Source organism: Brassica napus, chromosome C8 (genome assembly GCF_020379485.1).
Source record: "Brassica napus cultivar Da-Ae chromosome C8, Da-Ae, whole genome shotgun sequence".
Taxonomy (NCBI): Eukaryota; Viridiplantae; Streptophyta; class Magnoliopsida; order Brassicales; family Brassicaceae; genus Brassica; species Brassica napus.
This window is the reverse complement of record NC_063451.1, coordinates 5,355,897-5,381,798: the sequence shown is the minus strand read 5'-3', so window position 1 is coordinate 5,381,798 and position 25,902 is coordinate 5,355,897. Positions and strand designations below refer to the sequence as shown.

At 36.9% G+C, this 25,902-nt stretch overlaps 2 protein-coding genes and 1 long non-coding RNA gene across 4 annotated transcripts; 1 reads left to right on the top strand and 2 right to left on the bottom strand.

Moving 5' to 3' along the window:
• The first annotated feature begins 11,986 nt into the window (after window positions 1-11,986).
• On the top strand, window positions 11,987-14,347 carry LOC106452574. The gene is made up of 5 exons (XM_013894725.3): window positions 11,987-12,203; window positions 12,618-13,534; window positions 13,617-13,700; window positions 13,845-13,988; window positions 14,051-14,347. The coding sequence occupies exons 2-5, from the start codon at window positions 13,112-13,114 to the stop codon at window positions 14,096-14,098; spliced, it is 699 nt and encodes a 232-aa protein (XP_013750179.1). The 5' UTR covers window positions 11,987-12,203; window positions 12,618-13,111; the 3' UTR covers window positions 14,099-14,347.
• A 4,045-nt stretch (window positions 14,348-18,392) lies between these two features.
• LOC106454212 lies at window positions 18,393-19,628 on the bottom strand. Its single transcript, XM_013896369.1, has one exon. It carries the CDS (start codon window positions 19,626-19,628, stop codon window positions 18,393-18,395), a length of 1,236 nt encoding a protein of 411 aa, XP_013751823.1.
• A 2,390-nt stretch (window positions 19,629-22,018) lies between these two features.
• On the bottom strand, window positions 22,019-24,029 carry LOC106345539. 2 transcript variants are annotated; one of them, XR_007327670.1, is made up of 5 exons: window positions 23,615-24,023; window positions 23,335-23,409; window positions 23,098-23,229; window positions 22,418-22,604; window positions 22,019-22,303 (listed from the first exon to the last, which is right to left on the bottom strand). It is a non-coding gene; the product is annotated as an uncharacterized LOC106345539 (long non-coding RNA). The 2 variants fall into 2 exon arrangements; XR_007327669.1 differs by having other exon boundaries at window positions 22,418-23,229; window positions 23,615-24,029.
• Between the last annotated feature and the right edge of the window lie 1,873 nt (window positions 24,030-25,902).

Below are 25,902 nucleotides of genomic sequence, written 5' to 3'. Positions count from 1 at the left end.
TGACCACTGACATGAAGTTCCGAGGAACCAGCCTGTATGTGTCCGTATCCTTGATGATCTGTAACCGAAGAAGCGCTTTGAAGTGATCGACGGTAAGGGAGAGACCATGCTCGTAACTCAGGATCAGGACTCCAATGAGGTGCTGGATGCCAGGAGGATTCAGTTGGCTTATCGCCACCCCGAAACGATCCAACACACGGACGATAATTTTGGGAATCGGGAACCACAAACGGCAGCGCACTACGAATGCTTCATAACAAGTAAAGTAACCCTCCGGGGGACTACTAGCGCGCCCTCCTTGACGAGGAATCCTGAATTCAACCGCCTCCGAAATATGGTAGAACGACCGCATGACCTCGAGGAATTCACTAGTACTCCTACTTGGTGCACCTACCTCCATCGGGCGATGGTTCATGACCGGTCTTTGGGAGGCGTGATCGAACCGTAACACGCCACCCACCATGCCTCTTTCTCGGCCGGGTCTACCGAATGAGGAACGAATTCCATCTTTGGCACATGAAGCTCTTCAGAAACGTTTGCGGGCAAGGACCCTTTCTTCCAACTCCTCTTCTTACTCGACATCTCGTGTTTTTCTTTTTTTATCAAGAAGGAAATGATGGAGAGAAAGAGAAAGAAGAAAGAATTTTTCAAGAAACCTCTCTATGAGAATGAGTAGTAAAGATTGTGAAGAAATTACCTCCCTTCTTATAGGCATGAGAAATTACTATTTACTTGCGGATTTTTGGACACGAACTTCGCCAAAATACACCAATCTCGTCCGAACTCGCCATACCGCGCATTGGAGAAATCCACGATCCCAACGAGCTGGGGGCTAACTGTTGGGGTCGAAAACGGTTGCGGCGAAGTTAACGTCCAAATCCCCGAAGAAGAAAACGAAAAACCTTCTTTGACAAATACTTTTTCGAAATAGATTCTTCCTTACGAAAATCTTTGCGAAGGAAACGCGAGTCATCAGACAAGAGCTCGAAAAGGGTCGCTACGCAGCGACCGAACGCGTGTTCCGCTCGGTTGCTACGTAGCGACCGACCGTCCATTCTGCTCGGTCTCTACGTAGCGACCAAGCTCGACCCGAAGCTCGGTCGCTACATAGCGACCGAGCTCGAGCCGAAGTTCGGTCGCTACGTAGCAGAGCTCTTCCGAGAAGTCGATATGACATTAGTCCATGCATTCTCGTCAACCCTTCGATGCTATCTCCCGAAGACCGTAGCGAACCCATTTCACGTTCCCTACCATTCTAAGTTATCGATCAAACTTTACCGTAAAAACCGCGGAAAGTTCGTTCTTTATCGAAAGAAGCCGTAATAAACGCTTTGAGTCAGAAGACGGCCCAAAGGGACCTAAGACATGACTCGAGGCCCAACTTACGATTTCTTAACCAACAGCCCGTAAGGCGCATGATGGTTTACGCTTGGTTCACAAGGAAAAATAAAAGTCAAGTTTCTGCGGATAAATACGAAATTTTGTAGATAATTACGAAGATCGAAAAAAATGGAATATCTCTATTTTTATGCTATGGCGGCTTAAGGGCAGAAGAGGAAAAGCGTAAACCGACCTAGGAGCCAGTATATAAGGAGTCCTAGGCGAGAGGCATGAGGAGGACTTTTTCAGAGAAACTTAGCATTTAGAGCGATTTAGGCATATTTTTCGTTTTTGTTATTCGAGCTGCGACTCAACTAGGTTATTACCGTCTTAGGGTTTAGAACTAGGAATCTCGCCGACAGCTCTCGTAGCCTAGACTCTTACCTTGTTGTAACGCTCAAACGCGAATTCGGAATAAGATCTACTTTGCTCTCTTTTCGATTTCTTATACTTTATCATTGTCATTATTGTGTTCTGATTGCTTGGCGTGTGGTATTAGCAGATATCCGAGACCTCTGGGAAATTAGGGTTTTCCTAGTTTCCTTATTTAAACGTAAATCGACAGTGCGAATTTCGGTTCCCACAACGACCGATGAACACTATCACACGTCGCTCGACAGGAATCAACCGGTAGACCACTTCACATTACCAGATCAGTTTTATCCAGATTTTGCCTTTCAACAACCCAACAAAAAATGATGTGATGACTATTCAATAGGCAGTTGGGCAGACAGTGGATTCCTTGAAAGTTTTGCAGTAGAGACTGTAATTCCTTCATCCAATGATGATCCTACTGAGGAGTATGATGAGGATTACTAGAAGGAAAGAGCTATAGAGATTGCTATGCATGATGAAAGATATTCAAGCCATTCCTTCAACAACACGTCTCCACCATCGATCGACAGAGTCTACTCAGCATCGGTCGATACCCACCCTCATCCGGCAAAAGGATCTTATGCATCGATCGATACCACACCAGGTACATCGATCGATATTAAAGCCGCCACCTTTAAAAAGGAAAAAGTGAATATTCCAATTCCAAGTAGGTTTACCAATACCTATATAAGGAGTTTTGCACCCCAGATTACTTCTCACGACACCATAGCAGAAAAGATGAATGCTCCCACAAACAAATCAGAAGGAACATCAAGGAAGAGCATTCGATCCAAAAACCCTAATTCAGCAGACAAACGTCTACCATCGATCGATACTCCAGTATCAACATCGATCGATTCTCATTCTAAACCTAAACTTTCTTTATTTACTAAGAAGAATATGAGTATTGACTACGGTTTTCTAACTCCTGATGAATTTGGTATTTTCAGGGACCCAGATGGCCATGCAAGAGCTATGGATGGGAGAATTCTACAAGTATCCAGAGAGGACATAGCAGATATTCTTCAGTTGGCCAATGGACCAGACAACTTGTTTATGCAGCAACGCAGCATTCCAGACAACATCCCAGCTGTTCCAGACGAACATCCAAGGGCCGACACAACAGAAATTGGTTCACACCAATCGTGCCAACCAGTAGGCCAAACATCGATCGACAAGGATGCTCTTACATTGTTCAACGAGGCACCTTCACCATCGATCGACAGACGTTACGAATGTGGACGTCGCGCTTATGTCATCTATGGAGCCAGAAAGTTCAGATGGGAACAGAAGGACGAATATGGTGTCTACAGAGATGAGTCTGGATATGCAAGGAGCGTAGCTGGTGAGATGATCCCTGTTACCAAGGACAACATCAGAAAAATTCTGGAGAGAGCATCCCTATTTGAGGAGAGTCACATATGTCTTCCAGAACATGCCACTTCTTTCACACCTACAAAACTGGCACCAAAGATCTACACCAAGGATGAGATTAATGAGATGGTGATTGGTATTTGTGGAGCTCAGGAAAAACTAGGAGATGAACTCAAGACATTGGTAGATGACACTTATCAACCTTTGGACAGAGGTTACAATGAGCTTTTCAGAAGTATGACAGAGATGAGGACAGAGATTGAGAGTATGCAGCACATTCTTGAGAAAGAAGCTACGACATCACCATCGATCGACGCCAACAAAGCAACATCAATCGACGTCAAGCCACAGGCATCCCAGATTCCTGCAAAACCGTAAAGTTTGGTAGAGAAGAAGGATGAATGGGGGATCGCATACATCAACATGGAGATTAACGACGTATACAACCCTCTCAACAACAACGTGGACTGGTTAAGCACGAGAATTGATCTCCTACAGCAAGATTTGGACACCATTCACAAGAAGGACCAGGAACCAGCCACATCGATCGATATCTGCACCATCACATCGATCGACAGCAAGTTCGCAGCCATGGAAGATAGGTTACAAACATACGAGGTTATTCATGACCGTTTCACCTCACCTATCATGCGATACTTGGACACCTTGTCTACACAGATGATGAATGTCCAGAGGGACATTGGCACACTTAATGATCTACATGATTTTGAGGAAGAATGTTCAACATTGACCGATAGGTTCCGCAGGGCATCGCTCGATGTCAAGAAACCTACAGAACATCTTCCCTACACAGCAGCATAAGTTGATCAGATCACATCAAAGCTTTACACAGCTATAGACACCATGGAGGACTGGTTTGAGAAGCGGTGTGATGACATCTACTTTCCATTCGACGTCAGACTCAGTGGACTGGATAGCCATGCAGAGTGGTTACGTTACAGAAGGAAGTCAAAGCCATTCAGAGGCAATTCGCATCTCAACACCAGATATCAGCATCGATCGAAAGAGAACGCTCCAAATCGATCGACAGTAAGGCACCAGCATCGACCGATAAGCACTTGGTCGCATCGATCGATACCACGTTTACACCAGACGCCGACCAGCTGATACAAAACAAAATGGAGTCAATGCATGAGGAACTGAACGAGCTATCAGCATACGCCTACGACAAGATAGGATGGCATCAGTTCAGCATTGAAAACACCCAAGAAAGGCTACAGAACATCTCAAATGCAATACATAAGATGGATGAGAGATGGACCAGAAATGATGAGGCCACAAGAAGTTTCATTGCAGCCTTGTCCAGAATGTGCATAAATGAGGTGGATGTTTGTTTCCCAACAAGTAGCTGTCTTTCCACAAACTAGCCACACACCTCCAGAGTCAAGCTAAATGACTATAACAAAACGCTGAGTGGGAGGCAACCCACTATTAGGTAATTTTATTTGGTTTTCTTAGTTACTAGTATTTACTTTCGTTTTCATTCTTTCAGATTTATTGCAAGACCCAAGTAGGATGATCACCATATCGACCGTGGACGAGACGTCGACATCGATCGATCTACAATCACATACGACGATCGATGCATACCGATTCACATCGATAGATTTCCACTCCGGTCAGGTTTATCTTCCTAACTTGTTACATTGAGTACTTATGATTTAGTTTCCACCATAACTCCGACTGTGTTACACTGGGACAGTGTAATTTAAGTTTGGAGGGAGGTTTACTGATATAATTTATTCTGATTCTTATGAAAAGATTTTTAATAAATTACGCTTAGCTATGTGAAAGGGACTATGATCTTATTATTGATTTATACTTGAATGTTTAACCACTCTTTAGCACCATTCTAGATTTACTGATTGCAGATAGTACTAAAGATGCTAAAGTGGATCAACCTGTCAACTATACACACTTGCCTTGATTGTTTGAAGGAACCAAAGCTGACCTCCAATACTAAACATGACATAATCACTTGTCTTGGGGTTTGGTATACATGGGATCGGATTCTTCAGACAAGTCTGGAAGGTAACGCCTTGTGTAGATTCATTTATCACATTTACTCTCTCTATTTCGACCCTAGAGTAGTAAGTTAGTAAAAAAAAAAAAAATCCAAAATTTATTACTTAACTAGGACTTAGGATTTAGTTAGGAGGAATCTGAACAAGACTTGGTGGCTAAAACCGTTAAGGCTTGATTCATAAAGATTCCAATAAAAGAATTCGAACGGGACTTGGAGGCGGCAATCTTCAAGGCTCGCTTCAAATAGAATTTTTGGATATAGGTCAAAAAAAAGTGAACAGGGCTTGGTGGCAACCACCATTAAGTCTTGATTCATGGAAGCCTGTCCAATCTTGGTCACTGATCTTGCAATATAAGCAGACTTTGACTCAAGAGAGAAATTAGAGAGAGAGAATTTAGGAACTAACTTTTACCTGCAGTTCCAGATACTTATCTGAAAATCCTTGCATCATGTGTTCGATACTCCCAAGGTAAAGCATTCACTTTTATATTTATGCTAAGAAATGAAGTTAGTAGAGGGGAATGTCTGACAGGATTTGCTGAGTTGTAGACTAGTTGAATTTGGTTGCTAAGCCAGGATAATGCATAATGTGTTTTTGTGATTAGGACTTTTTAGATGTGGTTTGCGAAATTATAGAGGTGATGATTTATGTGTTTTAAATCTATAAGTCCCTGCTGTTTTCAAACCTCTTTCAGAGAGACTGTCTGTTTGTTTTGCTTGAGGACAAGCAAAAGGGTAAGTCTGGGAGAGTTGATATACCATGGATTTGACCCATTTTCATCCATGGTATATAAGTGTTTTACTATCTATATATTATATATTCTATCCTATTAGGTATGTTTTCAGGTTCAGGAGTATCTTGTAGTAAAGTGATTATTATGGAGAATTTAGGAGCTTAAAAAAAATTTCATCCGAGATGACCATTAGAGGTCGATACGAAGAAGAAGCAATCATTTTATGCACATCTAGTGTCGTCGATCGATACAAAAGACAAGCCTCGACAATTGAAGATTATGATCGATCGATGTACATCATGTACCATCGATCGATGTCGAGACGCGAGATGCGCGACTTGGTTCCAGCCAACTTTAAACCCAAGGCTTCACCAAATTACAAGATTACCCCTGACGAGTTTTTAACCTAATAGTTATATACTTGCCTAAGTGTTAGGAGGCAAGAGAGCTTTTGGCCACCATTGTATTCTTATTTTCAGCAGAGAGTTTTAGGAGAAAAAATCATAGAGAGATTTGTGATTGGAACTCCATTGATTCATCTATTCTATTCTATGCAGTTTTTATCTATATTTTGTGTCATGAATTGCTTAGCTATGTCTAAGTAGTTCACTTGTTAGATTCAGGGTTCAAATAGGTAAGAGGGATTAGCCCCAACTATAGATTTTCTAAGTTGTAATATTCACTGATTGATTGTTCATTAATGTTTTTTTTAGCCTTGCTAACTAGAACATGAACCTAGGAATTAGCATGAATCAAGCATCCTTGACCATCATGTCCTGAATCTAATCTGTCATGCTAGGACTACTAGAGAGATGCTAACCACTGATCTAGGAGACTAGTGAGCATTATCAACCTGCGCCTAGAGCTTAGCTAGAAGCATCGATCGATATTGTCTTCTGACAATCGATCGATATTGCGAAAGGTGTATCGATCGATATCCCTATTGGTTCATCGATCGACATTTTCTTGTGATCAAAAGACGACAGTTGAGATCCAAGATCTAGTTAGTTAACCAGTGAAACATTGTCATCGTTGATCACTTTGATTAAGGAGCTGAGCTCTAATATATCATGCATGCAACTGTTAGGCATCTATAGGATTATAATCTCCAACACCTGAATAGAAACCCTGCATCTAATATCTTCCAATAAGTTACACCCCCAATCATCTTGTTAGTCGAGCAATAGACTTGCTCAATTAGGATTGCTATTTACTTTTAAACCATAAAACAACAAACACTTAAAATTAATAATTTGACTAGATTTAATAGGTACCCTAGCTCCTTGTGGATTCGATCCCTAAATACTGCAACTGAACCTCTTATTTGAGAGAGTAATTAACTCCTTAGGGTAATTTGAGTGGTATCACTTAACATAACTCTTTTATATAAAAAATATTCATTTTTGTTTTTATATTTATTTTTTTATTTCTGTTTTTATTATATTTTTCCTAACATTTATTTTTTATTATCTATTGTTTTTTTGTTGTGGTCTTATTTTCAAGCCCTTGCAACATTGCGAAAACTAATCCCTTGCAACATCGCGAAACATCTTCAAGCCCGCGAACATTTCAAGCACGAAACGCGGCATACGAAAGAATAACAAATCTTCAGCATCGCGAGACGTCGCAGACGCCTGAAGATTCGTTCTTCGACGAAATTTCCTTTCCCGATAAAAACACTTTCTTGGAAGACCAGACAGTCATACGCACTAACATCTTCTCAAAAAATATTCTTCGCGAAGACTCAAAACGGTATTTTTTACCATTAAGTTTGTTGCTGATCACAACAAACTCTCAACGTCCTAAACAGACATAGCCATCTCACGAAGATGACTCTCTTACATCCGACACAAGGGTAATAGCGCTCTAAAAGAAATCCGAAATTTTGGTCCAGCACTTCCGGTCTCCGGAGAGATGCTCGATTCGTATCAAACAAGTAGTATAAGCCGAGAACCTATCGCGGACTTTAAATCGATACGAATCAGGAAGAAATCGCAACAGGAAAAACGATAGCCGGCCAGTCACCGCACAATCCTTAAACCGAAAGTAAACCTAGGTCTTGCCCTAAACCCAGCGCACTGGTCTCTAACATCTCTAGGCATAGTATCAAACACCCTGATACGAGATCCCAAAATTTGTCTCTTTGCCAATATTCGAATGTCTTCAGAAAATCCCGCAAGTTTACACACTGCGGAAAACTCTCGAACAGATTATGGATATGGCAATTCACACAGAGTTAGATTACGAGAACTCGTAGTCTTCCCTCTACACCCATACAAAATGCCATCGGCAGCAACACGCCTTATAACCGCTACATAAAAACTAGACCTTAAAGGTCCTACTGGAAAACTAGTCATAAGAACCTTAACTCCAAGACGAACTACGAAAGGCTTGATCCCTTCAACAAGGGTATGTAGGCAGCCGTCATAAGGCGCAGCCCCAATCTTATCGCAACCTCGAAACGGTCCAATACTCGGACGAGGATTTCGGGGATTGGGAACCATAATGAGCAACCCACAAGACATGAATTTTAACAAACTAAGCAGACATGGCCCACAATTAATCTAAGCAAACATCGTAGCGACCGGACGGCGTGTATGCGTAGTAATTACGCAACGACCGAGCCTGGTTTGTTTGGTTTGAATCTTCAAGGATACTTCTTCGTAAAAACTTCGTATTGGTTATATTTTACGAAAGCTGTATCCTTCTTTTTACTATCTTTTTCGGAAATACGATCTCCGAGGATTTTCGGATGGTAATTCCGTCGTAACCATTTTTGACCCCAACATCTCTCATCACAACAGAATCGCAATATCTCTCTTAAGATAGCTTCACTGAGACACTGACCAGTCGGGTTTCTGGGGTTAACGATCACCATTGCCCTTACATGCCATTAACTATGTGTCTTAATCAATAAAGAAGTTTCTGCATCAACAGTTCTGCTCATTATTATTCCTTGAGAGCAAGCCTGAGCAATAGAAAGCTTCTTCCTTTTTTGGGTTTTCTTTTGCTTAAGTGTTGTGTTGGTGAATCCGTAGTATCTAGCTTCTTCTTCTTCTTTTCCAGTTTCATTTCTGGTAGTTTCCTCTGCATCTAGTTTCCAGTAGGGCCAAGAACAAAAAATTAATGATTCCGAGGGGAATCGAGACAGATGCAAGTGCCAACCAAGTTTAGTAAGACTAGTGGTTTAGCCGCTAGATTACGATGATTTGTCTATTATAATCAAAACATAAATTTGTTTAAACGTAAATTATATATGATGTATGTTTTGGAAAGGATGTGATAAGTTCTGGATGGGTTTTTTAAACAATATATTAGTGTGTTTTAAGCAAAGTTTTAAGTAAAAATGAAATGAGATCAAAAACTAAGAATTTGATATCTACTTCTTGTAAAGTTTTAGGAAAGCACTCCAAAAGATCTGATATTAATATTTTTTTTCTTGGTTACACATGATAGGAATACGATGGGAAATTCATTCCCTACAAGGTTAGCACTGCCTAAGTTTAAGTAGCTTACTGAACATTTTAAGGTTTTTGAATGTAATAAGAAAGCATGTTATATATTCTTGATGAGTTTCCATGCAAGAATAGTAATGGTGAATCGTCGGTTATAGTAAACCCATAAATTTAGCCGCTAAGCTATGGTGAATCGTCGTTTATAGTAAGAGTAATAATTTACCCGCTAAGCTATGGTGAATCGTCGGTTATAATAAACCCATAAATTTATTTTAACCTAAGTTATATATGATGAATGTTAGAAAGGATGTGATATGTTAACCAACTGTAAATGAGAGACATTTGAACTAAATCTTCCAAAACAATTCAAAAAAACATGTAAGACAATTTTAAGGCAATCCTTGTTCTGGATGGCTATCCTGAATTTGAAATAAATCTTCCAAAACAGTTCAAAAAGCGTGTAAGGGAATGTATAAGGCAATCCTTGTTCTGGACGGCTATCCTTAATTGGAACTAAATCTTCCAAAACAAGCAAGGCAAAACAACATAATCAAAATCTATAAGAAAATTCATTGGCTATAGAGGTAACAAAATATACTTCATTGTCTACAAAACAGAGAACACATATTAAACAAAAACCATTAATCTACAAACAAACATAGTTAATTGGGTACAATCAAACTCTATGAACAAATTCACTAAATAGAGTTCATTTTCTACAAGTAGAGAACATTGATCTACAAACGAACAAATGTAATTAGCTATAAACAAACACATGTCATTGACTATAAACAAATGTCATTAGCCAGTTGTTCCCATCTGGGCACCAAATCTTGTACATGTCAAGAATATGAAACGCATTCACATCTCAACTCAGAAAAAACTTTATTAAAACAAAACAAGATAAAACCATGGATTGGGATTAGTCAGTTACTTACCTTTCAAGAATAGATTTTCCTTCCTTGTACTGTTGGTTCTTCTCAAAACCAAACTCCTGATTTACAAACAAAAGGTTGATGCCAAAAAACATTTAGATAAGCAAAGGCAAAAGCTAAAAACAAAAACAGGAGCATTGAATGTTTTCTTCTTACATATCTCCATCCAACATAAGAACCGCATTTAACGAAGTAAATATCGGCAACAGTGTGCAGTCCAGTCATCATCATTCTATTTTCTTTCTTCTCAGCATACACATTGGCTCTGTCCACACAAAACTCAAAGGACTACTAGCAAATAACTAGTCCTATCGAGCTTTAACCACAAAATAAGGCAATGTTCAATGAGGAGGATGACTAAAGCCCAAATAAAACTTGAAAGTAGATTGATTTACACCTAAAGAGGTAAGCTTTCCCATGGCGTGATTGAAAAATTGTAAGAAACCAAGCAAACAATACATGTTGTTAATATCTTCTATCGACAAATAAAATGCAAAAACATTTTAAATATTTTAAGAGTCCTACAGTGTGAACCATAAACACTTAAACTGAATTAGACGATTGCATTTTAAGCATCAAGCCCCGCAACCAATTTCACACAGCTTAGGCACCAATCCTTATATGTGATTGAGGATCCAATATAATCTCAAGATGAAGTAGCCATAAAAAAAACTAACAATGACTGAATCATAGATTGATTTAATTATTCCAGAAAAAACAGAGATGCAATGACAGTGTCAAGATGAAGTAATACCCAATTCTCCTCATTAAACATCATAAATGAATCCATGATCCAGAATTTCTGAGTTTAGACCATTGAGATTCAATACAATGCAAGAAACAATATGATGATGTTCCACAATCAATTTAGACAGATTACAATATTAGTGAGAAGAAACCCTACATATGAGTGATTTGAGAATAGAGAAATCACATATTTAGATTTAGAAGCAGCAAATAAATGAAAAGACCTTGGAGACGACATCATCGCAGATGGCGATATCAGTTTTGTCGTGCCTACGAAATACCTTTGATAAAAACAACGTAAAAAGCTATAACGGCGCAACGATTGGGGCTGAGGGAGACATACGCAGATGATGAATATAGAGATAATGACAACGGAGATTAGCGACGCCGGAGATGATGATGGAGGAGATGAGAAACGGCGGATCCGTCGTGTTTGTAAGTTTTCAAAAAAAAAAATGTATTGGGTAATTAGAAAAGAAGAGGGTAAAATGGTAAATATCCATATTAAATGAAACATTTTGTGATTTTGGGCCTTGGGGTCTAAAATGGGAAACAAAGTTGATAAATGGTTATCTAAGACCATTTCTCTTTATTTTATGTTGAAATATAGATTTTTCATGTATTTGCGGTTTATTTGTTTTGTTTATTAAGAGTAGGGTATATAGTTTTAATTAATGAAAACTTGATATTACCTGAAAATCTTTTAGAGTTAAAATTGTTAAGAATAAACCAAATCAAATCTAAATTTTAAGTTGTTTTTGATTATTTTAATATTTTATATCAGAATGCAAGGTATTATATATATTTGCAATAACGTTTAATTTGTTATGCAATTATTTGGTTTAAATGGTTAGAATCGGTTTAGTTAAAACCAATGATGGTATGGTTTAACTTTGTAGGATTGGCAATATGTTACGATCATCCATTTAATTTCTTAAAAAAAAAAAAAAAAAGCACTAGGAAATTTCCAAAGATACAAAATCATTCCCTCTTGTATCTCCCTCCCCATTAGACGCACCGAAACAAAACGGTTACTTACTTCACAAATCGTTGTACTCTCTGCAGATTTTCTCCTCAGAGCCACCACGATTTTTCCCTCAATTTACTTCTAATCCAAGCCATGGATTCAGCTACTCCAAAGAAGAGGAGGTGTTTGGTGAGTTTATCGATCGATTCATAGATGTTCATTCGATTAGGTTTTTGTAGCTAAGGATTTGAATCCTGAATTGTTCGATTAGGTTTTTGTAGCCAAGATTTGAATGTTGAATTGTTCGATTAGGTTTTAGAGTGGACAAGGATTCGATTAGGATTTGTTGGTGAGGGATTCGTTAAGGTTGCGAATATGATATCGATGGAGTTTGGCGCGTAGATTCTTTGTTCCGGTTATTGATTTCGACAGGTTTTGACAATTGAATTGCGGTTTGTTCCGGTTTAATCAATGGTCGAAAAACTGGTTCGGTCGGTCATTGACCCGGTTCAGACCTGAATTAGGTTACTTTGTTATGTCTCCTCTTCCTCGTCGCAAGCTTTAAGGATTGATTGAGCTAGTTTCATTCATTTTTCTTTGCAGCTGTTTGATCTAAATCAGCCTGCAGAACCATTAGCAGCTGCTGAAGCAATACAAGATCCACCACAAGCTGTGGAACCTCAACCACAAGGTACCATCAACGGCAATACACATGTCCTAGTAACTTCAGAGACAGGTGTGCCCTGTTTGGTTGTGAAGTAGCTCTTCAGTCTCCTCAAGAAGAGGTCTATTACTGCTGTAGCAACCATCTCCAGTTCTCTGAACTATGGTCCTCCTCTGAAACAAAGGCATACCAAGTTTACGATGGCTTGGAAAAGGACAGAAGAGAACCCTTGTCGTTTGCTTGCCTCCTTCTCAAACTTGATGGAGTTGATTCTGGGATTCCAACCCTGGATACAGACCTTGTTTTCTCCAAGGTTCCTTGGGAGACGGGAGATGTCTTCCGGCGAAGCTACGTACCAACTTACACAAGCCGGGATTGGTTCTTCTTTGCTAAACCTCCTCCATTTCACAAGAGATTGACCTCTGAGTCTGGTATGGACTGCCAGTGGCATGCACAGCATCACAAACTGATACCCTTTGACCAGCAGTATATTAGATCCACTACTCATAACCTCCGTACGAATCAGAAATCGGAGAAAGAAAGACATGGTGAGTGGAGGTTATATCAGTTTCTGTACAAAGGCCTTTCCTTGTACTGCCTTTCACACATAGTCACCCCCAAAGAACCAAAACCTGCTCGACCATCTTCAAAAACGACAAAGACAAAGGCTCCCGACTCTAGTGATGATGCTCAAGGGGAAGGTGAAGGCAGTGGAGAAAGGGATAAGAATCAAGGCAAAGAGTCCACCACGTCTACAACTACCACATCAAATGTTGCAAACCACAATCTCGGTTCTCAATTCTTGTCAAACGTCAAAACTTTCACACCAGATGGTGCAGTAATGATTCTTACAAAGGTTTGATGTTCTTATTCTACATAGATATCTGTTTTTTTACTCTGTTTCTCAGTTTCTAATCTATCTTAACATCACCCTGCAGAACATCTTTGTGGTAGACCCCGTTTTGGAAGACAAGGCTTTCTCTGTGAGTGACATTAATAGCGGATGGTGTAAGCTCGCTCAGGTAATCAACAACCTAATCTGGTTATAGTATAATAGAAATCTGCATCACATGTTTAACTTCTTTTTTTTTTTTTATCTTGAATTCAGCAAAGAACCTGACTTAATCTATCATTCTTAATGCTTTCACATGTGACTTTAAATGCAGTTGAGAAAGGCTTCTACGATATCTGGATATGCAAACCCAATTCAAGATTTTGAAGGCATGATATCCCGTAGAGTTGGCAACGCTTGGAACGATAGAGCATTCAGTGACATGGAGATAGTACTTAAAGGCTTGGTCTTGGAACAGGTCTCCCTCTATCTATCTTGACTTGGTGCACTTACATGAACTAATGTTCTTAACCATTCCAGGTTGAAGAAGATGATGCGTTCGGCCACGCGGGTCAAAGGAAGAAGTGAGAAAATGCTGACATGTAAAGTTGAATCAGAAGGTTTGCTGTTAGAGGAAGCGGAAGTTTTGAATAGATTGTTTCTTCTCTCTTGTCGTCTTATGCATTTAGAACTGAGAAATTAGTGTGCAACCTATGGAAGATTTGTATTAGACAGTTGATCGTATATGTCATTCTGGTGACTGATTTCAATAGCTCTTGAGACTAGTTTCCTGGTTGTGATTGCTTGGTTAATCAATAATACAAGAGTTGGATTCATTGGAAGAAGTTGAGGTTGATTACGGAGGAGTTTAGAGGTATATCAATCTTAGCTCATGTAGTTTTATTTGCAATCCTTTTATAATACATTTTTAAGTTGCCTTTTAGTTTAGCCTATCTAAATCAACATACTATATATTTAATTAAATATTACAAATCGTCTTAGATAATTCTGAATATTTGTATATATGTTTTTACTTTTTGTTGAGAAAACTTAATAGCTTATATAATTTTTAAGAAATTTTATGTTTGGTTCTTCATAGATATTTATATATATTAAATATATGTGAAATGTTCATTACTAATTTCTGGAGAAAAAAAAAATATTTTCGCCTTTGGCCCTTCGACACCAAGGCACGGCATCGACTACGGAGAAGAGAATCAGTGAGTTGGAAAAAAAAGTGGAAGGCATCCATAAAGGACTCAAAAGCGTCGGCAATTGTTTAAAATTGTTGGCAAAATTACTAACGTAATAAAACATGATTATATATTCAATTAATCAAAATTACATATCTGATTAGATTATAACATGCGTCCTGCGGGGAGTAAATTTTTTCAAAATATATTGTACTTAAATATTATAAACAATATATATTTTGTTATCAATAACCTTTTTTACATTTGATTAGAGGTGGACATTCGAGTACCATTTAGTTCGATTCAGATCTATGAAGGTTTGGTTCGGATTTGAGTTCGAATAACCTATTTAATTTTTTTTTAAAATTAAAGTTCATATATACTTAAATTTTTAAAAATATAAAAACAAAATAATATATAACATATAAATTTTAATAATGTATGCCAAAATACTTAAACTTAACATAAAAATTGGTTTAACTTAAATATTTGGTTATGAAATTAATAGATATTTTAAGTATTTAGGTATTATAAGTATTGTTTAGCTATTTTAAACATGTATTTATAACTATTTGTATTATATTTCCAAGTATTTTTGACAACCTAAAAATGTCTTATATATTTTGTATATTTTTTTAGATATTAATTTTGAAAATAACTAATATATTTAAGTATTTAAATCTTGTTCAGATATATTCGGATACCTAAAATATCACGGTTTGGACCGGGTTCGGTACCGGTCCTCTAATTTTAGTTAAATTATGGTCGGGTCGATCATATTTTAACTGATGAAAAAAGATATTTAAACGGTATCTCATATCTACATCAGCTTTTGGATGAATGAAATTTAATTCGTGATGTTAACTACGTTGATGGATGTTATCATGCATAACATATACTTTACGTAGTTAGATATCAATATTATTAAAATAGAATCACTCTTAACCACTGGACCTACTTTTAAAAAACTGACTATTATAACTGTGTCTAAAATCATGTTATGTTTATCTTTGATAAAAAAACAGTTACCTTTAAGTTGGATTTATATTAATAAAAAGTGACGTAGGAAGCCATAGGAAGCCGTTATTTGACTTATACAGGAAGTAGTTGGTTTATGGTTTTTGATTCATATGAAATCTCTGGAATCATCTTATCTTTTTTTTTTTTGAATATATGTTAAATTTATTCAAAAGAAAATAGCTTTTTTACAACAAGTGCATCATTTTTTAAAGTTGGCACACTTTCAACATTGTTTATAAAGAACTCAAAGGAAAAATAATCTAGTGGCAAACCACCGGGATAAGCTTTCAGCATAGTTTTAATCTCCCAATTGTTGAATAGAGCAGCATCGGTTCCTTACGTGACGATCCAAGAGTTTTCCAAGTTCCCTTGCCGGAGTGGCTATTGCACCATGTCTTCTTTCATTTCTTTCTCTCCAAATTGAGTGAATGGCGGCTTGCAGTGTATAACGAGTGAGGAAGTTCGTGAGAAAATCACCGATGTTATCCATGATTAAAACCAAAAGCTCAGACCATTTCGAAGTGAAAGAGGTCTGTAATAGTCCACTCATAAGAAGAGACCACACCTCAGACGAGTAGCTACACTCAAAAAACAAATGATCCCTTGTTTCTTGCGACGCACGACAGAGAATACAAGCTGAGTTGACTCCTCTGTTCCAAGTTTGCATTCTATCACCAGTAGCAAGTCTATTGTGGATTGCTATCCAGTGGAAGAAAGCGTACTTTGGTGTATGGTGCTTGAACCAGATTCCTTTCCACCATGAAACCCTCTGTTCTTTCCTTCGAATCACTTCCCAAGTGAATTTAGTTTTAAAAACCGGTCTGTACTTACCATCTGGTTGCTTCCAAAGAGATATATCATCCTCATTCAGCAGTTTACTCCTTTGATCTTCAATAATGGTTTCCACTTCATTCAGTATGTCAGCTCTGTGACGTCTGCGTCTCTGCGTGGTCATGACCATTGCTACCGTAGACTCCGAAGGAATGCCCATATCTATACATCCTCGTGATCCAAAAAGATCATAAAGTCTGCCCATTGTTGACCAAGAATCATACCAAAACGAGGTTTTTCTTCCATCACCTATCTTCATTCTTTGTAGGTCTTTTGCCTTATCCCTAAGTTTCAACCGTTTATGCCACATCCATGAGCCTGTTGTTGTTGTTTCCTTTATTGACCAGAATGATTTTCTCTTCATCAAATAGGATTGAATCCATTGAGTCCATAAAGATGGTTGAAAGGATAGTAATCGCCACATTAACTTTAGACAGCAGACTTGATTCAACTCCTTTAGAGATCGAAATCCCAAACCCCCTTTACTCTTCTCTCTTGTAATCACTTCCCACGAAGCCTTAGCTTTAGAAGTACTCAGACTTGGCCCTGACCAAACGAAAGCAGAGCATATACTATTGATTTGTTTAATGCAAGCTCCTGGCAGAATGAAACTAGACATCCAGAAGTTTACCATGCTGAGAATCACTGAACAAATGAGTTGACCGGCAAGTGATAAGGATCGATTTGTCCAATGGTTGATACGGTTCCTGATCTTCTCTATCAAAATAGCATAATCTGACTTGCTCATTCTTCGTGTCATCAATGGTAGTCCCAGATATCTTACAGGTAAGGTGCCCGAGCTAAACCTGTATCTCTGCTCTAGCTGCTGTCTTACATTTTCCTGCATCCCAGCATAATAGATAGTACTCTTCTCCATATTAATCTTTAGGCCAGAAATCTTCCCGAAGTAATCAAAATCCTCAATGATGCTGTCAATTGATCTTGTTCTTCCATCTGTTAAGATCATTATGTCATCACCAAACTCAGATGAGTAAGACCAATATTCTTACATTTTGGGTGGTAACCGAGGTTGTGATCACTTGCTGATTTATCCAATAACTTCGATAGCACATTCATACAGATGATGAAAAGATATGGTGATAGAGCGCATCCTTGCCTCAACCCTCTCGCGCTTTGAAAATAACCCGCCAACTCACCGTTCACTTGAACTGAAAAAGATGCTGTTTACACATAGTGAGATCCATTGTATGAATGTATCAGGAAAGTCCATTGCTTCAAGTGTCTTCAGAAGAAAACTCCATTGAACTGTATCAAAAGCCTTGGATATGTCTATCTTCAGAGCACATCTGGATGAGATGCTATCCTTGTGATAGTCTTTCACCAATTCGGTAGCAAGTAGCAGGTTTTCAATGAGCAAACGACCTTTCACAAAAGCTGACTGGTTTAGAGCAATGAACTCTGGGAGAGTAGCTTTCAATCTATTAGCAATGATCTTTGCAATCACTTTATAGATAACATTGCAGCATGATATAGGGCGATAGTCCTTCATCTCCCGAGAGACTGTTTTCTTCGGTATCAGAGCTAGAATGGTGGAATTCATTCCTTTGGGGAGAAAACCTTTGACAAAGAAAGATTGAACCGAGGTAATGAACTCTGCTCCAATGATAGACCATGCAGATTTAAAGAACTCAACTGTGTACCCATCTGGTCCTGGTGACTTATCATTCGGCATACTAAATAACACTTTAGTAATCTCTTCTGCCGTTACTGCTGTGGTCAGCATAGTTTGCGTAGCTGTGGAACATCTGAATGATAGGATAGATTTCAAGGTGTTTACCTCAATATCTTCAAGGTCCTCTGGTTTGTGCTGAAGAAATTCACGGAAAAAAAGATTCAGCCTCATGCTTTATTTCATCCGGTTCCTTCACTACACGCCCATCTCCACATGTGATTTCTTTTATCGAATTCTGCACCTCTCGAGCTGTAGCAGCTCTGTGGAATGTTTTGTTATTTCTATCCCCCACCTTCAACCAGTGCAACTTAGATTTTTGTTTCAGGAAACCTTCCTCTAGTCTAGAGACATGTTCCCAGCGAGCATGAGCTGTGTTCTCTCTTTCAAGAGTTTGAGGTGATGGATTTCTTACATTCTCTTCTTGCTTCACACAAAGATCATCATATGCCTCCTTTGCTTTTAGAGATAAATTACCCATGCGTTCCTTCACTAACACTCTGATTTTTGGTTTCAGAGCCTTTAGCTTTTTTGAGAACCTGAATAGAGATGAGGTAGATAGAAAGATAGGTTCTGTTTCCTGCCAGTGTTGTGCGACAAGAGGTCGGAACCCTTCTAGCTCAGCAATAGCATTCACGAATTTGAATGGTCTTTTCGGTCGGTTTGTTTCAGTAAGATGAAACCGACTTCTCAGATGGTCAGAGCATCCACCTTCCTCAAAAACATTGTAAGACTGAGGAAATAACTGAAACCATTTGTCATTTACCAGCACACGATCTAGCTTCTTAGAGATTAGCCCCTCAGTTCTTTTGTTTGTCAATGTGTATGGAGGGCCATGGGACGTAAGATCCAACAGATTACAATGATGAGTTGCGCTCTGAAAGTCATGCATCCCTGAGGTTATTGTGGATCTCTGATCGTGCATTGAATGTTCTTCTACGTCAAGGATTTCATTGAAATCTCCTACAACTATCCATGCTTGGTTTCTGATGATTGGCGAGTTCTGGTGGTTTTTTAAATCACTCCAGAGCTCCTTTCTTTCCTGTTCTGTGTTGTGAGCGTATACAGCTGTGTAGAAAAACTCTTCAGCATTCTCTTGTAACTGTACTGAAACTGTGATCAGTTGATCACTCTTGTAGAACGGAGTAACCCGAACTTCTTGCCTCCATAATAGCCATATTCTCCCCAAAGGATTATGTTCATAATTTGACATCATGTACCAATCCTTGAATGCTGAGTTTAATACCCTCTCGCTTTTTCCTTCCTTTACACGGGTTTCCAATATAGCACCAAATTGAAACCCTTGATTATGAATCCATCTCTTGACAACCGTATGTTTAATTGGTTTGTTGAAACCACGGATATTCCAGAAGAATCCCAACATTATTTCTTCTTGGAGGGACGTTTTCTACCAGTAGCATTAGGAATAGATTCCTTAGTTGCCACGGTGTCTTTAGCTTGCTTGATTTGAGTTTTTGTAAGTCGATGTAGAGTTGAACGAAGGGCTCTCTCACCTTGCTTAACTTGTTCTTCTGCCTTGTGGTTGCGTGATTCGCTTACTTCAGTTTCATCCTCTGAGTTATCAATAGATGCCTCTGCGGATTCTTCTAAAATTTCTCCTTCTTCTTTCTCTTTGTTAATTTTCAGGTTAGTTCCAATTGGTTCTGTTTGGTCCTCTCTGTTTTCCTCATCTGTTAACACTGCAAATCTTGATGGTGAAACCACCATTTCTGGTGAAGATAAGGATTTGCTCCCTGATCTTCATTGTTTAGTTGGTGAGACATCCAACCACTTATCTTCTTCCTCTTCTATATCTTCTTTCTCTTTTATCTTTTCCACCAAGTCATTAGTAGCTGGGGCAAGAGTCTCATCTCGATTGTTCCACTCTACAGTTTTTCCTGCTTCTACATTCTTCACATTTTCAGTTTGTTTCTCTGGTGTAATGCCTTTCCCACTGCTAGCATCACTACTCAATGCACCATTCTCCACCACAACTGCGTCTGTTTCCTCCACAACCCGAACTTCATTATTCTCTGTAGTATCTTTCTCCACCACAACTGTATCTGTTCTCGTGAGTAACTTAATCTTAGCTTTGCAAGCCTTGTTCAAGTGTCCCCATTTTGAACAAATAGTGCATTTGTCAGTTTATGAGTTTAAGAAGATATATAGTCAGATAATTGATTGAATTGGAAAAGATAAACATTAGTTTTGTGTAATATATTATTCCATTTATAATCATAATATAGTATACTAGGGTCGGCCCGCCCTACGGGCGGGACTTTTATTATACTTTTTAATATTTGTTTAAATTTTTAAATGTTTAGTTTAATAATATATTAATCATTAATATTATTTATGTAGTTTTTGTGTTAATATTCAGCTTCCCTTTTTTTGTTGACTAACTTTTTTAATAGGTTTATTGAAATTGTATAAATGAAACTATATTTTACTTTTCTTACATCGATGCATATTTCTAATATATTTTAAAAGTCTTTACAATTTTAAATATAACTAATAACTTTTCATTATGTTAACAATTTTGAATATAACTAATAATTAATAAATAAAAAATATTTTACTTTCTCTTAAAAATAATAATTATGCTATAAAAATTTATGTTTATTTATTTTAATAATGTATAAATAATTTAAAATTTATTTATTATTTTGTTTTGTTATTTTTATTTAAAAACATATGTTTATCTAAATAAAAACATTTTATTATGTCATTATTTTACATTTTTCAATACTGGTAGTGGTATTATTCAGAATTGCGGTTGAGATTTAACATATAAGTTTTTTTATGTTTTATATATTTTTAATATTTATTTTATTTCTTACTCTCTTTGAAATATATTTATTTTTAATATTTATTTTATTTCTTACTCTCTTTGAAATATATTTTTTAATTATGTAAAACAGTAAACTTTACCTAGCATGGATCCAATCAGACTACTTGACCGGTTCATGGTTGAACCAACTATAAACGTTCTAGGATCGATCCGCGCTTCGCACAGAATATAACTTAGGTGTGATTTGTATGAAAATTTTATTGTGTATTTTGATTGCATGTGTTTTGTGTTAGCATTTGCAACAGAAATGTATTGGAATTTTTATAGCTGTTAAAAATCTTTAGGTGTGGAGGGATTATGTAGATTAAATTTATTAAAATTTATTTTAATGTTTGTGTTTAGAAGTCGTTGCGTATAATATATTATATATGTTGAAGTTTTACGTGGTTTTTTTATGAAAAATTTCCTTGAATAGCCTTTTTATTTTATTTTCACAAAAATAAACTTCAAGTAGAAAAATGACCAAAATAAGTTTTATTAAAAATTAAATATGCACTTATATCCAAGGATTAATAATCTAGATTTAAGGTTTAAAGTCAAGAAGTGGAGTTTTGGAGATAGAATTTCAAATTTAAAAAAATAAAAAATAAATATTTAAAGTTTCAAAATAAAAAAAAAATCTATTTTGGTCATTTTATTTTTTGAATGCTATTTTTGTGACAAAAACTTAAAAATAGCTATTTTAAAAAATTGCCCTAATATGTATCTATTGAATATTTTTAAATCAAACGTTATACATATGTTACAATATATACAAAATTCATATTTTAATAACCACTGTACTACACATATTTTATCAAACGAAATTATCGTCAAACTTTTTTTTAGATGATAATTCAGCATATATAAATAAATTCTAGGTTCATTTTGGATGGTGTGTAGCGAACAGAACGAATAGAACCTCCGCTAATAAGAGCCCATAGGGTGTGTGGAAAATGGACTTATGAGAAAAATGATGTATGACTAAAATCCTTACTTGCGCCCTTTCGTTTCCATAATAATGACACCCCAAACCTATATATAAGTAAAACTGATCAAAATCACATTCAAACCGCACTGACTTTCTCTTTCCCGTTGCTGTCAGTGGCAACTTGGTGGTTATATCCACCCCATCCCTGAATGCAGCACCAATGCTTCCTTAGCTTTCTTCACCAGCATGGCTAAATCCAGTGGAGATCTTTGCATTGTTTTGGGAATACGTTATGCAACTGATATTGGAAAAAAAAAAGAAGAAGAGTAAATTCAAGATCCATGAAACCTTCAGAACTTATTAAGTTATGTAAGAATCTAGCTGAGAAAAGTAACATCTGGCACGTCTTCACCTGCTAGGAGTTTGCTCTGAAACCTCCTCTCCATAGGCTTCAGGTGTTTTCTCATCCAAGTGAAACACTGCATCAGAGTAACTGGAGATCCAAGAATCAAACTGGGAAGATGTAAATTGTTTTCCACGTTGAGGAGTTTCCAGGTCGGTGTAGCTGGTGTTGTGCCGCAAGCTTTAAGAAGCTGAGCCTGTAACACCACAAGTAATGAAGTAAATAGAAGAATGTTATGTTATCATTTTGAAGGAAACAGCAAATCAAAAAGGATTCTCTCCAAGGTGTATAAAGATATTCTAACATGAAACTGCAGATAGTTGCCCAAGTAAAGATGAAAACACTCTAAGCATAAAGAAGGAAGGGATACATACGCTATATTCATCTAAAATAACTGAGCAGAACAAGAGAGAGAGAGAGAGAGAGAGAGAGAGAGACTTAAATATAAGGTTGAAATAAAGAAAAGAAACAAAGCTTCAAGATCACTTTAGTAACATAAAACATAGAACGTTTCTTCTCAAGTATCACATTGCTATAGAAATAGACAGGACGTGTTTAACACACTCAGGCAAACACATCACAGTGACTGGAATCATATAATTCGTAAGTAGGAGCAGTCTCAAGCAAAGATTACATCAAGTATCACATAGCAAGCAAACAAAAAAAAATGGTCTAACCAAAAACTTAACTCCAGAATCCTAATAAAGTCCTAAACTGATTCGAGGTGGCAGATGATTGATGGTGATAGAGACGGTGTTTGCCTCGTCAATATCCAATGCTTGTTTATGGCTGTATCTCTTCTTCTCCTTAGGACTATTTGACTTGAAAACAAAAGATGCAAATTAGTAACTACTTTCTGATACAAAGGATTAAAAAATTTCAAAGTAAAAGTAACGTACTATTCTTGAAAGATGTTCATAGCTTACTTGGAGACTGCAGAAAGCAATTTGATGATGAATATGAGAGGGGAACCAACCAATCAAAGTATGCTGAGTTGGATACTGCAAGAAACAACAACAACAAAAAACACATGAATGTGAGGGAGAAAAAACACAGCTTTAGGAGCAAACTTGAAGCGTTAAACATAAATCAAGGTAACACTCACCTTTCCAATTAACGCTGGGCCAATGATCTAGTAAGTTGTTTAGTGAACTACGAATCCAGAAAAAATATAATACGATTACAGATCTTGAAAAATTATGATACCTACAAAGTCAGGTCTGTTCATCTTCTGATTCATCACCTCTCTTCAGCCTAGAAAGAAACACATGCCTTAACCGAACCGGATCCTCCACAGCATCAATCGCCGCTGCAAGACACAACGCCACTATGATCTGTGCATTGAGAAGAGATCGCTGACAGCCGCAATGCAGACTGAGCGGATATAAGAGTCGGGATCACATAGACGAATCGTTGGTGCTACAGAACCACGCTTTGGTGTCAAAGAAGGAAGAAGAACGTAACTGGTCTTGACGATCTAAGTAAAACACGAACCCTGGATTTTGGTGGCTGCTACTTTGGAGAAGACGAAACTCGTCTTTTGTATTGAGTTCGATTTGTAGAGTAAAACGTTAAAGCCCAAACACAACACGGGAACATGAAAATGAAACGGTGCGTTGCTTACCTTGACACGTGTCGCAATGAGAAGTGTCTACTTATCTAGCTGGAATCCTATGTGGCAGCACCAGGAGAGAGCAAACTCTATTTTATATAACTAGACTAGATTACGATTCTCTTCCTTTTCTTTGGCAAATTGTATCTCTTTCGACACTTTTTTTCTAGTAACTTCATTGTGTTTTCCTTCAGCACCATCGCGACTCATCACCATCCCTGAATCAGATGTTAGTTTGCAATTGAGAAGCAGATCAATTCTCTCTGTTAGTGTGTTCAATTCTATATTATTGTAACAAATAAAATAGAATGCAAAGTCATGAAAATGTTAAAAATTACATTGAAACGGCTTGTCTGTTTAGAGTTTTCTAAAGATAAAAAAATTATATCTATTGCACACAATTTCTTTTAATGAACAGTCCATTTCTATAAAAAATATATATTAATTCTTGCATAAATTATTGTAAATATTATATTATTTTATTCTATTTTATTATCAAAGTATAGTATAGTACAATATTTAATTTTTTTCTTCGTTGCATCCTCACTATTTTTCTCTCTCAGCAACAATGCAAATAATTTTTTTTCCTAACATAATCTGTATTATGGTTATTGTTATCATACTGGTATAAAATTATTGTTCAATACTATTTATTTAATATAACCATATAGTATCATGTTAATTGTGCAGATCATGTCTAACTCCGTCATTTTTTTTCTTCTTCATTCCCCTCGAGCATATCATTGTCACCATCACTACTACTGATTTTTTCATCGCCGCCGTCATTTTCTCTTCCGCCACGGTCACCACTCATCATATCTCTTCCACCTCTAGTGTATGTTCTTTCCTCCTACCATCTATTTCTTTTCTTTACTTAACATAGCAACAACAACATTCCTTCATCCGTTACTCTTATTAATATTTTTATTTTTACCGCTAACAGTTACAAAAATTATCTAAAAAGATGAACAAAATTGTAATTTTTTGTTTTATTCTATTATAATTGGTAGCATAAGAAATTTGGTAAATGCTCTAGTGAGTTTTTGTTTCCACTCACCTGTACATTGTATAGTCTAGAAAAGTATTGTTGATGTGGTGTTTTGTTCACGTTTCTACCTGTGTCTCTTCTATACCATATTTGTTTGTATTAGTACTTAGACTATATTATATGGTTTATAGTATAATATACTTAGTTCTTTTGGTTACACATGTGACGCGCATATACTCACGCAGACACGAGTAAAAAGAGAAAAATGTCAAGGTTTGGGCCAAATTGTCACATCTGTTGAATGTCACTGTTCAATGGATATATTCTTAATTTTTTGAGCTCTTATGAATATTGAGCAAAATCGCCCTATTAAACACAGAACTCAGACCCAGATACAGAGTACAAAAATATTTCACTTTAACTACAAAAATATTTTGATATACATTTTTTTGTTGACTACAAAAAATAATTCGCTTAACTTTGATCAAAATCTGGATTTAAACTGAATCACTACTAAAACAAATTAAGACTAATATTATAACACAAGGTGTATCAAAAAATCATATTATAAATAAATATATAATTCAAATAAATATGTTAGTTGGCGGTTATATACATATTTTCTACGAAAACATTTTTTTTTTAAATTAACATCTGGTCATTTTGCAAAACACTATTATCAATGTTTTGAAAATTGGACCCAAAATTTACTCGACATGCAAAACACTATTATCAATGTTTTGAAAACCAGACCAAAAATTTATTCGACATTGTAACTAAGTTAATAGTCGGTCAGGTCCAACCGGTTGAACTGAATTTTAAATTTTAGTCTATTTTTAAATTAAATAACTATATATATATGTATAAATATAAATTATTTTACAAAACTTTGCA